The 13092-nt window shown below is 42.3% G+C and overlaps 1 protein-coding gene across 4 annotated transcripts in view; it reads right to left on the bottom strand.

Moving 5' to 3' along the window:
• Positions 1-13092, bottom strand: part of LOC135539913 (inositol 1,4,5-trisphosphate receptor type 1) — a 170336-nt gene that overhangs the window by 57024 nt on the left and 100220 nt on the right. For all 4 annotated transcript variants that reach the window (XM_064966161.1, XM_064966163.1, XM_064966164.1 and 1 more), the window contains 10 exons: positions 12563-12643; positions 12122-12259; positions 11835-11960; positions 11415-11615; positions 10918-11169; positions 10379-10504; positions 8417-8545; positions 5722-5842; positions 3566-3750; positions 2625-2773 (listed from right to left, as the gene is read on the bottom strand). In XM_064966161.1, the coding sequence (XP_064822233.1) occupies positions 2625-2773; positions 3566-3750; positions 5722-5842; positions 8417-8545; positions 10379-10504; positions 10918-11169; positions 11415-11615; positions 11835-11960; positions 12122-12259; positions 12563-12643 (1508 nt within the window). The remainder of the gene's footprint in view (positions 1-2624; positions 2774-3565; positions 3751-5721; positions 5843-8416; positions 8546-10378; positions 10505-10917; positions 11170-11414; positions 11616-11834; positions 11961-12121; positions 12260-12562; positions 12644-13092) is intronic.

Genomic DNA, 13092 nt, shown 5'->3' with positions numbered 1-13092 from the left:
AGGGAAATTTGGAGTATCATGTGGTAGCCTAAAGCTATCAATGTTACATTGAGCTGGGTGAATGGAATATGAATGACAGTCATCCACTATGCTGTAATAGAAATAAGGCCATGGCAAAATGGCACCAATTGCCACTGCATTTATCATATGTTTTTATTTCTGTATCAATCTCCAGCGCAAGCAGCAGAGCTGTCAACCAGACTGACTAGCAATGAGAAAGAGGTGGAGGTGGAGGAGCTGGAGAGAGAGAATGCAGTTAATGTAGCTACTCTAAATCCTAGAAGACATGGTGATTCAATAATAAATCTATTTAATCATAATTCACTTCCTCCTCTACCATGTTCTATTCACAAACAGATCAAAGGTGGTGTTCTCTACTGCTCTGACTAACTCTATAGGACCCTTCCGTAGTGACACTATGCTGATCCTTGCCAGGCTTACAACCAAATTACAGTTACCACATACTGTTCATGGCATACATTTCAACCATTTGAGGACAAAATAATATGCACGAATGTCTGAATATGTTTTTATCCTGATCCAGGTCTCTTCACAGCGCCAGCGAGAGGAGTCTACTACTTCAGATACACTGTCTGTGGTGGTCAGGATACAGAACCAATAGTTGTACACTTGTATAAGAACAACCAGAGTATAGGAGTCACAGGTGAAATGAATGATGGCCAGTATGAGTATGAATCTAATGCAGCAGTCCTAGAGTTAGAGGAGGGAGGTGTGGTCTACCTGCAGCTGGAATCAGCCCACCAGGTTTATGATGATATCCTTACTCGTACCACATTCAGTGACTTCCTGCTCTTCACCATGTAGTTTCAGGGTGTGAATGAATGTTTCCTCCCACCAATACATTCATAAAGAATGGGCAATGTGTCTGTCATTACTTTGAGCTTTCAAAGTGAAATACATATAATGATCTGTCTATATACCAAAGGTGTGGACTCGAGTCACATGACTTGGACTTGAGTCACAAATATGACAACTCGACTTTGACTTTAACACCAATGACTCGTGACTTGACTTGGACCTGAGCCTTATGACTCGACCTGACTTGATACCCTCCCAAAGCCTAAATCTAAAAAATGATGCTATTAAAAAAAGTGTGAAGCGCATCAACTCTTCATTTAACGATTACAGTTTGAATCGGACAGCAGCAAATAAAGAGAAAACGTTGTGCGCGGCAGTGCAGAGGAACGTTGGCGGGTGAATTCAGATGGAGCCCTTGGAAAGATGATACCCAAAATTATTTGAATATAAAGACAACGCTGTATCAACAAAAAAACGGATTGCAACTTGCAAAACATGCTGGAAGAAAATTACCGACGGAGGCGCAACAATTTCCAACTTTGTTCGACATTTGAAACTGCACAAAGAACAACACGTTTTTGGCTAATATGGCCGACAGCTATATATTGTATTACTTTACTAGTGTATCATGTTGGCTAGCGTAAAGTTAAATCAATGAGCTTCCAAACAGTCAGTCAGTGCGGGAACGTGATCATTGCACCCAAGATTGAGCTACAAACGGCGAGGCAGTTGGTAGCCTAAATCCTGCCTGACGTTCCTAAAACAAGGTTGAGCGATTGTGTACAAGCCTACATCGCCCGATTGTGCCCCATAGCGATCCTCAATAATCGATCACTTTCTCATGGCTACTCATATTTCCATAAAAATATAACATTTATTTGGAAAGTATCTATATATTTTTAAAAGCATTCATGATTTGCATAAATGAAATATACTAACAATTACTCGTCTTAAAAATATGAAATGGTATGACATTTGGTGAAGAGCACGCATAGCACATTCATCTCCTGTACATCTATCACTCCAGTGTTTTATTGGTATATTGTAATTACATCGCCACCATGGCCTCCCTTAACTTACCTAATTTCCACACACTGTATACAGACCTTTTCTACTGTATTATTGACTGTATGTTTGTTTATTCCATGCGTAACAGTTCCCGCTCAGCCCAGTCAAAACTGTTCGCTGCTCTGGCCCCCCAATGGTGGAACAAACTCCCTCACGACGCCAGGACAGCGGAGTCAATCACCACCTTCCGGAGACACCTGAAACCCCACCTCTTCAAGGAATACCTAGGATAGGATAAGTAATCCTTCTCACCACCCCCCCTTAATGATTTAGATGCACTATTGTAAAGTGGCTGTTCCACTGGATGTCAGAAGGTGAATTCACCAATTTGTAAGTCGCTCTGGATAAGAGCGTCTGCTAAATGACTTAAATGTAATGTAAATGTAACTCTGTGTTGTTGTATGTGTCGAACTGCTTTGCTTTATCTTGGCTAGGTCGCAGTTGTAAATGAGAACTTGTTCTCAACTAGCCTACCTGCTTAAATAAACGTGAAAAAAAGAGCACATTATGACTTGTTTAGGACTCGAAACTCAAAGTTAAAGACTTGACACTTGACGGTCTTGACTTGAGACTTGACTCGGGACTTGCCTGACTTGACTTGGGACTTGAGTGCTAAGACTTGAGACTTACCTGTAACTTGTAAAACAATGACTTGGTCCCACCTCTGCTACATACTATCCCATACACTGTATACGTTGTTTATTGTGGGGTGGGATTGTTACTGTGAAGACACGTACTTGCAGATGAAGCCGCCACTCTCACACTTCCTGCGGGAGTCAGTGTTCTCAGGGAAGAGTAGCTCGGGCCGATGCAGTACATCCACTAGGACAGACAGCTCAGCCTGGACCAACGGACGCAGGCGGTCTTCTAGAGCTGACACTATGTCCTACAGTGACAAAGGGACAGGGAGGGAAAGGGGGAGAGAGAAAGAGGGGCAGACAAAAAGGGAGCGAGTTAAAGGGATAGTGTGAGATTCTGTCAATTAATGATAAAGACAGTTGTGCTAAACTCATGAGGTCAATAAGTTATATTATTCAAGAATCAATGAGTAAATATAAAGAATTGAAATGACAGTTACCAACTTCACAAATCCCAGACTGTAGCTTTAACTTTTTGTGCCTCAGTGTGGTAAAGGGATTGTGTGAGATTTTGCCAATGAAGCCCTTTTTATACTTACCTAGAGTGAGAAACTCATACCTTTTGTGTGTCTTTGACGGAAGTTGAAGGTCGTTTTGTGAGCCATAGCTAGCAATTGTGCTAGTTCACAACTGCCCATCTGACTCTGGGTAAGTAGAGAAAGGCTTAATTGCCAAATTCTCGCACTACCCCTTTAACACACTGAGGCACAAAAAATTTAAGCTGGATTTGTGAAGTTGATAACTGTCATTTCAATTCTTTATTCACTTACTGATTCTTGAAGAATGTATCTTATAATGGGCTCATGAGCTTAACACAACTGTCTGTCTTTATCATAACCCAAAATATAAGGTTTTATTAATCCATTGTTCACAAACAACAAGAATGTAAACAAACTATGTATATCTTCAAAATTGTTAAAACTATCGCTTGGATGTCATGGTCTGTCAGTCCTTGCATGTGTAGAGCAATATCTATGAATTTAGGAGGGATTACATTTCCCTAGCCCCGTCCCTCAGACTCACACAAACAGTGTACCCACCTGAAGTCTCTCGATGATGTTCCTGTAGTCCCGGGAGGTGGTCAGTACTGAGTCTCTGCGTGCAGCGTTACGGGCAGACATTCTCCAGGACATGGCTGTCTTCTGAACGATGTTGTTGGACTTCACAAACAGGTTGTTCACCTGGCTGTCCAGATCCACTGGGATGGCTATGGCTCGCCCTTTAGCTATCACATTCAGTACCAGTCAAAAGTTTGGACACGCCTACTCATTCAAGGGTTTTTCTATATTCCTACTATTTTCTACATTGTAGAATAATAGTGAGGACCTCAAAAGTATGAAATAACACATATGGAACCATGTAGTAACCAAAAAAAGTGTCAAACAAATCAAAATATATTTTATATTCGAGATTCTTCAAAGTAGCCAACCTTTGCACACTCTTGGCATTTTCTCAACCAGCTTCATGAGGTAGTCACCTGGAATGCCTTTCAATTAACAGGTGTGTGTTGTGTTGTGTTGACATAGGGGAGGTATCAGTTGTTTTGTGACAACATAGAGGAGGTATACAGAAGAAAGCCTTATTTGGTAAAAGACCAAGTCCATATTATGGCAAGAACAGCTCAAATAAGCTAAGGGAAACGGCAGTCCATCATTACTTTAAGACATGAAGGTCAGTTAATACGGAACATTTCAAGAACCTTGAAAGTTTCTTCAAGTGCAGTCGCAAAAATCCATCAAGCTCTATGATGAAACGGGCTCTAATGAGGACCGCCGCAGGAAAGGAAGACCCAGAGTTACCTCTGCTGCAGAGGATAAGTTCATTAGATATAACTGCACCTCAGATTGCAGCCCAAATAAATGCTTCACAGAATTCAAGTAGACACATCAACATCAAATGCTCAGAGGAGACTGCGTGAATCAGGCATTCATGGTTGAATTACTGTAAATAAACCACTACTAAAGGACACCAATAAGAAGAAGAGACTTGCTTTGGCCAAGAAACATGAGCAAAGGACATTAGACCGGTGGAACTCTGTCCTTTGTCTGATAATCTAACTGTGAGATTTTTGGTTCCAACCGCCGTGTCTTTGTGAGAAGCAGAGTAAGTGAACAGATGATCTCCGCATGTGTGGTTCCCACCGTGAATCATGGAGAAGGTGTGATGGTGCTTTGCTGGTAACACTGTCGATTATGTATTTAGAATTCAAATCATACTTAACCAGCATGGCTACCACAGCATTCTGCAGCGATACGCCATCCCATCTGGTTTGCGCTTAGCGGGACAATCATTTGTTTTTCAACAGGACAATGACCCAACACACCTCCGGTATGTGTAAGGGCTATTTTTCCAAGAAGGAGAGTGAGGGAGTGCTGCATCAGGTGACCTGATTTAACCCAATTCGCAGCAGGTAGCCTAGTGGTTAGAGCGTTGGGCCAGTAATGGAAAGGTTGCTGGATTGAATCCTCGAGCTGACAAGAAAATCTGTCGTTCTGCCCCTGAGCAAGGCAGTTAACCCACTGTTCCCCGGGCACTGAAGATGTGGATTTCGATTTAAGGCAGACCCCCGCACCTCTCTGATTCAGAGGGGTTGGGTTAAATGCAGAATACACATTTCAGTTGAAGGCATTCAGTTGTACAACTGACTAGGTATCCCACTTTCCCTTTACAATTGGGATGAGTTGGACTGCAGAGTAAAGGAAAAGCAGCCAACAAGTGCTCAGCATACGTGGGAACTCTGTTGGAAAAGCATTCCAGGTGAAACTGGTTGAGAGAATGCCAAGAGTGTGCAAATAATATAAATATATTTTGATTTTTAAACACTTTTTGGTGTCATTTCATAGTTTTGATGTCTTATTTTTTCTACAATGAATGAGTAGGTGTGTCGAAACTTTTGACTGGCACTGTACAAACAACCAAGGAAGATGTCATACAACGAATCTTCAGAGTACATCCCAATCATAATAGCACTGCCTCATCAGGGAATTTGACTAACAAATGACCAACAAATGGGTAACATCAAGTTGGATTTCTTTGACAACCCCAATATATAAAGTGTTATACAGTTGGTCAAATCTATACATACAGTAAAGTAGGCCATAGAAGCCAGGTTAATTTGAGGGATCTTTGTTGGAAATGTAAATCGGAGCGACAGTAGTATCGGGGGTTAGTGTTATGAATGTGTTGTACTTCTTACCCACGTCAGACAGCACCTTGATACAGCTCTCCACTGAACCCTTCTGGACTGGGACCAACCAGTTACAGTGGTACACTCTGAACACTGCCTGTAACTGCTGTACAAACACTGGCTGCCTGGTCTGAGGAGGGTTAGGAGAGGGAGAGGAGAGGAGGGGAGTGAGAGGTAGAATAATTGAGTTATAAAAAACTAGATAATACTATAAGGTTTATATAACCATGTTATTGTATACTTGACATGGATGCTTCCGACTCACACTAACTATTAAGGCTCCACCATTACAAACCATACCGCCCTGTGAAACAACACGGTGGCCGCAATCTGGAAATCAATCACTAGTACAGTGACAAAGTGGAATCACACTTCAATGGCCTCGACGCAAGATGCATGTGGCAAGAACTTCAAACCATTGGGGATTCTAAAAGGAAAACCAGCTGTGTGGAGAACACGATGTCTCTATCCAAGATGAGCAAAACACTTTTTATGCTCGCTTCGAGCTAATCAACACCGCTCCTCCTACGAGAGCTAGTGCTACTGAAGAGGACAGTGAGCGCTCAATCTCTGTGGCAAACTTGAGTAAGACCTTCAAGCATGTAAATATTCACAAGGCAGCCGACCCCTATGGTATCCCCGTCCGCGTCCTTAAGAGCATGTCCATACCAGCTGGCTGGAGTGTTTACAGATATATTCAACCTTTCCCTGTCCCAGTCTGATCTTCAAGTTTCAAGATGTCCACCACTGTCCCTGTACCCAAGCAAACAAAGGTAACCTGCCTTAATGCTCATCGCTGTAGCTCTCACTTCTGTAATTAAGTGCTATGAGAGGCTGGTCAAGGACCACATCAACTCCACCGTAGCCGACATCCTGGACCCATTAACATTTTCATACCGATCCAACAGATCCACAGATGACGCAGTCGCCATTGCTCTGCACAGTGCCCTATCCCAGCTAGACAAGAGGAACACCTATGTGAGACTACAGCTCAGCTTTCAACGCCATAGTCTCTTCCAAGCTCGTTACTAAGCTCAAGGCCCTGGGCATGAACACCTCCCTCTGCATTTGGACTGGTGGTGAGGGTAGGCAACAACACCTACACCACAATGACTCTCAACAGGAGGGGCCCCTCAGGGTTGTGTGCTCAGCCACCTCCTGTACTCCCTGTACATCCACGACTGAGTAGCCACAAAACGACGGTGGTGGGCCTGATCGCCGACGGTGACAAAACAGCCTACTGTGAGAAGGTTAAAGCACTAGCAGGGTGGTGCCAGGAAAACCAATGAGCTGCTCGTGAACTACAGGAAACAGGAAGGGGAGCACGCCCCTATTGACATTGACAGGGCTGCAATGGAGAAGGTCAGAAGCTTCAAGGTCAGAAGCTTCAAGTTCCTCTGCGTGCACATCACAGAATACTTAAGAGTACAGATTATTGTATGAAACAATACACCAATTTTTTTCTTAAATATAATTTTAAAAATGAGATTTTATTGAGTAAATGTATTTATTGGTTTATTTTAATTGTGAAATAAAATGTAATGAATGTAATGTAATGAATTGAAGGTTATTTGTTAAAGTGGCAGTGAGGTTGAAATAATACTCTTTTTGTGTAAAAGCTGATTGAAAAAATGACTGGAATTTCAGCCAGTTCAGTTGGGATGTGATTACAATGTGATGTGTCACAATGTGATCTGATTATATAATAGACCAATGACTGTTCATCTGGGTAAGGGGCGGGCTCTAGACCAACCTATCAGCCAATCAGGGCTGTGTATGTAAATATCTTCAAATTTATTCCTAACGCCAACACGATAACTGTGAGCATTCCACAGACCAAAGGAGGCTCAGGGAAATACATTAATACATAATTATTCATTATATAAACACACACAGTGATTTATTAGAGAATACAGAGATTATTTAAAAATACAATTACAAAGACAGAATGGGGGCTAAATGTACCGATTTTAAAGGTTGTGTCATTAGATTTAGGGTGTGGTTGGGTCGGCAGAAGTTTTAGGCCAAAAAAATTGTGTCCCCAGAAATTCTGGTGAAAAAAATGGGGTCCCAGCTGAAAAAGTTAACACCTATTCATGTGTGGTCCCCATTTCAAAAAATGTATATAAAATACCTCTGTCAGGTTCCCCAAAAGTGAGGCCTGCAGCAGAGGATAAAAGCAGTCAAAGAATAAAACAATTGTCAGTGATGATTTTCAGAACAAGCCACTTGATAACCTGGTTTCTCTCCTCTCTTACACAGTCTCCACATTGGTGCAGATGTCCATAATAAAGGTCTCAAAGGTGGTATTCCTTTTATTCTGGGAATTGAAGAGCAGTTTACCAAGAACTAGATGAATGGACATTGAACATAATGAGCTAGGGGATGGGGGATTGATAAACAATTACAAAATGCTGTCTACCAAGGTTATGACTCCCGTGTACAACAGGAAAACATCACTCAGTGACACCATGATAACAATCATTATAGACTGTGACAGGAGTAGGCTACAGCCCTCTAAGGCTAGCCCTACGGGATTATGACAAACTCCATGTTCCAAGATAGAAAGATAACATAAACGGCAAATGAGATTGTGAAAACTGAGAGGAAGGAAGGTTGTACTGGCTTTCTCCGAAAGACCTTGGTTCCTCTTACAGAACGTCCCTCTCTTTTCTGGGTAGGGATGTGGGTTGCCGTTGGTTACCTGCAGGCTGGTGCTCTGGTCGGAGAAGGGTGAGCTGAAGAAGGTGGTCACGATGCTCATGACTGTCTCGGTCACATAGCTCTCCAAGACCGTGTCGGCATGTTTGCGGTCACTCGTGTTGTTGGACACCTGCAGAGGTCACAAGGTGAACACAACCCATTCCTGTTTCACCTGCAGTTGTACTGCACTTATGACATCTATACACTCTGAATACTGTAGGAAATCCAGGCCTTTGTATAGTATAGTATAGTGAAGGACCAATGAGTTTTCAAAAGGGGCGGATTTCTTAGAAGTACATTACAGTTTAGTATAGGGACTCTATTTATGCTAATAATTATGCTATTGTGCTCCAATGATGCCTTCTAAATTTTCTTATTTTTTTTTATAAAAGTTTGTTTGAAACCCTGAGCATATACCCACATGGGTGATTGAAAGATGAACTGAGATCCACACTCCAGTCCAGTTGGTGGCGGTAATGCAGAATAATAATAATAATCATTTTCGGAATTGGAAAAATGTTCTCAGTGTAAACTTAAATAAAACCGAAGGTAAAAGTATGTCTCTTATACAATGTTTGTTTTTTTAAACAAGAACAAATGTAGTCATTTGAAAGTTGCTCTGGATAAGAGCGTCTGCTAGTTGGTGCTTTGAGAACTAACAATCACCTCAATAAAAGCTAGACAGTCAGAGAGAATCAAAAATTCCAAAAGGTATGCATTCAAGAGTATTTTTGTCATGGCGTTGGGGCCCTCATTGATTTTGTTATAAATGTTTGAGTCACTCAGATAGCATAAGCCATGGCAAGATGTGTATAATTGCAAGAAATGTGCTTTAAAACTGTAAATATTTCTCTCAGTCTCATGGCAAAATATGTAAAACTGCAAAAAATAGCTTTAATTCAGCAACATTTTTTCTCTGACACATGGCAAAATGTGTAGAATTGCAGGAAATTAGCTTTAAAAAGGCAACATTTTATCACTGTGGCCAACAGGAGGGCCTCAAATGTTCACGCCCATGTTCACGCGTTGTCAGATTGACCATTTGTAAATTCAGATCATTTAGCTTTTGGAGCGGACACCGGACGCTCGGGCCGAGGAGCATGTTTGATTTGAGCGATCTGACCTTACACTGGCAGTCAAGCACCCAAGCTAACATTGGCTAGCTTACTAGCTACTTCCAGACACAAATGAGAGTGACCAATCTGACCATTGTACTAGAGTAGCAGAGCTGGTTAGGCAGTTTCCGTGTTATCCAGAGCGTTGGTGACTAACTGTGTTGCTGGCAACAATTTATTTACGCTTTTTTGCAGACTTACCTGACACCAGCCATATTCAACCAGTGTTGATTACTCATAAATAAATTATTTACGAACGCACCCAAATGTCCATTGAGAATGCACAACGACTATACCATTTAGCTAACCTAAGAATGACAGGAATAACCAAGTCAATAAACACTGGGTAGTTATTTAGATAGCCTATAGTTAATATACTGGCAAGTTTGATGTATAATAAGCCAAGTAACTTTAAGTAGCTAGCTAACATACCGGTACATACTGCTGTAATGATGCTATGTGCTTCGTAAGGACAGTGTAGCTAACAAATTGTCAGCCAACATAACGTGTAAGGTAACTTATTTGAAAAGTTATTACTTCGTTACATTGCTCAACATTGTTAGCATTTGTCATAATTATTATCTGCTATTGTTGGACTTCGGTGGCATATTTTCTACCATTTTTTTCAAACCTGAAAACGATGTGATGCCACACCCATTTCCTGAAGAATTGCATCAAGGTCCCTAAAGTACGGAAATAGTGTCCTCTGCGTGTATACTTAACATTTTGGCGAATTTACTACAACATACTATGACCAGTAAGCATAATATATACTCAAATCACATCAAATAGTATAGTTAGTGTGGGGAGTATTCAAACACAGCTTCTGTCTTGTATAAGTCTCTCACCCTGCAGATGTCCACCAGGAAGTTCTCAAAGAGCTTCCACATGTGGTTGCTGGTGTAGATCTCCTTCATCTCCACCTCCGTGTCCACGTAGCAGTGGTTCAGAAAGTTGATGTAGGCTATCTTCACCTGGAGAGGACAGCGTTAAGCACACTCATTACACCCTGTCCATAGCTCAAGGAGTTGTTTTACAATGATGATGAATACATCCTGATGTGATTCTAGCTCAGGGCAGGGCACAGTGATTGGGGCCTGTTAGTTGACTAATCTAGGGGCCATGGTTGTTCTGAGTTTGTCCCTGTAGAGTAGGGCTCACTACTGCCTAAGACCGAAAAGATGACAAATAGTGGACAATGACCGATGGGAACAAGGGCAGACAGGCCATTATAGGAAATGTTAGATGATGAATGGCAGGCCTGTGAAGACTTGGGGATCCACAGCCCCCTGCTCTACACCTTCAAGTCGAACCCCAACTCCCTAAGCCCTACCCTTCTTCCTAACCCTAAACTCTGCATCTTCCATCCTGAAGCTCCTCAGCTCACCTCAGGGATACAGTCCTCGTGGGTGACCACCCTCACTATGTCGTCCAGAGGCAGCAGAGAGTTACATTTGATCTCAGTGTAGACGTTCTTTCCCTCAGTGCAGACAGCCAGCAGCTCTACCAGGTGGATGTGGTACATCAGAGGACTGTTCTGATCCATACGGTCTCGCTCCGACCTCATCATCGTGACCAGGGTCTGGAAGGACGCACGGTCGTTGTAGAACACCAGCACGTCCTCGCCAGCATTCACCAGCTAGGGGAAGAAAGGGACAGAGAAGAAACATATACTAAGTCAATGGAACAAAATAGACTATGGAACAGTTGAATGCTGGGTATTTTATGTGTGGATAGGGATCAAAAAATACAACAAACTGTGTAGGACACAATTTGATTTCATTGGGTGGTTATGATTTGATTTAATGACGAATGTGCTTTATGACTGGCTGGGCAGATTAAGAAATTGGCAATGAGACAACAGGGTGAGGATGAGATAGTTACCTCAGCCATGACGATGTCTTGACACTTTTTGATGAACTTGCTCTCGGCCTTGACGATGGTCTGCAAGAACTTGAGGTACTGGACGTTGCGGCCGTGTGTCTCGATGCAGTGGACAAAGTGCTGTACCACGCGCTCGTTGATCTCACTGCACAGCTGGAAGTTATTCATGAAGATATGTTGCATGGTGACAGCCTCTAGGATCTGATAGGGGAGAGAGAAAGGGGGGGAAGGAGAGAGATAGATGGAGGGAGGGAGATACAAAAGAGAGAGAGAGTTAATTCTGGATCAACATTGAATTGGTACATCTTCAGAAATCTTGATGTACATACACTTTATTTTATTAGAGGAAAACAGTGATAATGCCATGGTTAAAGTAATAACAGTGGTGAGGTCATGGTGGGTCAGTGCGGTCTGTCTCACCCCTGGATTGAGGAACAAGTTGATGTGTTTGTGGAGCAGAGCCTGGTTCTGCTGGTTCCCTGCACAGAAGTTCTGCAGGAATTGGTGGGCCAGCTTCATGATCTCCTGCATGCGCACGTCCTCCCCCTGGAGATAACATAGAGAATGAAAGGATTGCGAGTACACACACACACACACACACACACACACACACACACACACACACACACACACACACACACACACACACACACACACACACACACACACACACACACACACACACACACACACACACACAGCAGTACCTTCTCGTAGGGGATCTGTAGTAGCTCCAGCACCACGGTGTGAGCTCCCATGTTCCTGAGGAGTCTCTGCTGCTGCTTCTTACTCTTCCTGCCTGACAGACCCTCCTGAACACATAGCCTGCTGAGACGCAGCAGAATCTACACACATACACACACGGGGGAGACAAACAAGTGGCGAGAGAGGGTCTAGCTCAACTATGTTAAAAGGGAAACGGCAAGAGTCTGGGCAATTTAGCCATTGATCTACTTACTTGGCTCGCAAAACTACCTCTAACTTACTTCATACTGCACACAGAGACATAACAATGGTATCCACGAGTTCATCTGACTCTGGGTAAATAAAAAGGTATTGCCAGAATCTTGCAGTATCTCTTTAAAAATAGCCCTATCCATCCCAGAGATGATACAGTATACTGAAAAGTTAGACTGTTTAGACTTCACCTCCTTCACCACTCTGTAGTTGTAGCTCCTGGTGCTCTCTGGTTTCCTTGGCTTGTCTGAGCCACCCGAGTTGGAGTCACCCTAACGAACAAACAGAACAAGACCATTAGCCAATGCATCTCTCACAAAGGATAGCGAGCTTAGCTAACAAGTTTAACACAGAGAGCCAGCAGTGAAAAAAGTACCCAAATGTCATACTTGAGTAAAAGTAAAGATACCTTAATAGAAAATTACTAAAGTAAAAGTGATGTGTGTTTTTTACATTTATTTACAGATAGCCAGGGGCACACTAACACATAATTTACAAACTAAGCATTTGTGTTTAGTGAGTCCACCAGATCAGAGGAAGTCGAGATAACCAGGGATGTTCTCTTGATAATTGTGTGAATTGGACCATTTTCCTGTCCTGTTAAGCATTCAAAATGTACGAGTACTTTTGTGTGTCAGGGTAAATATATGGAATAAAAAGTACATTATTTTCTTTTGGAATGTAGTGAAGTAAAAGTACAGTTATCAAAAACATAAATAAT

The sequence above is a fragment of the Oncorhynchus masou genome, chromosome 5 (genome assembly GCF_036934945.1).
Source record: "Oncorhynchus masou masou isolate Uvic2021 chromosome 5, UVic_Omas_1.1, whole genome shotgun sequence".
Taxonomy (NCBI): domain Eukaryota; kingdom Metazoa; phylum Chordata; class Actinopteri; order Salmoniformes; family Salmonidae; genus Oncorhynchus; species Oncorhynchus masou.
The sequence above is the reverse complement of the archived record's forward strand: the minus strand, read 5'-3'. Positions and strand labels throughout refer to the sequence as shown.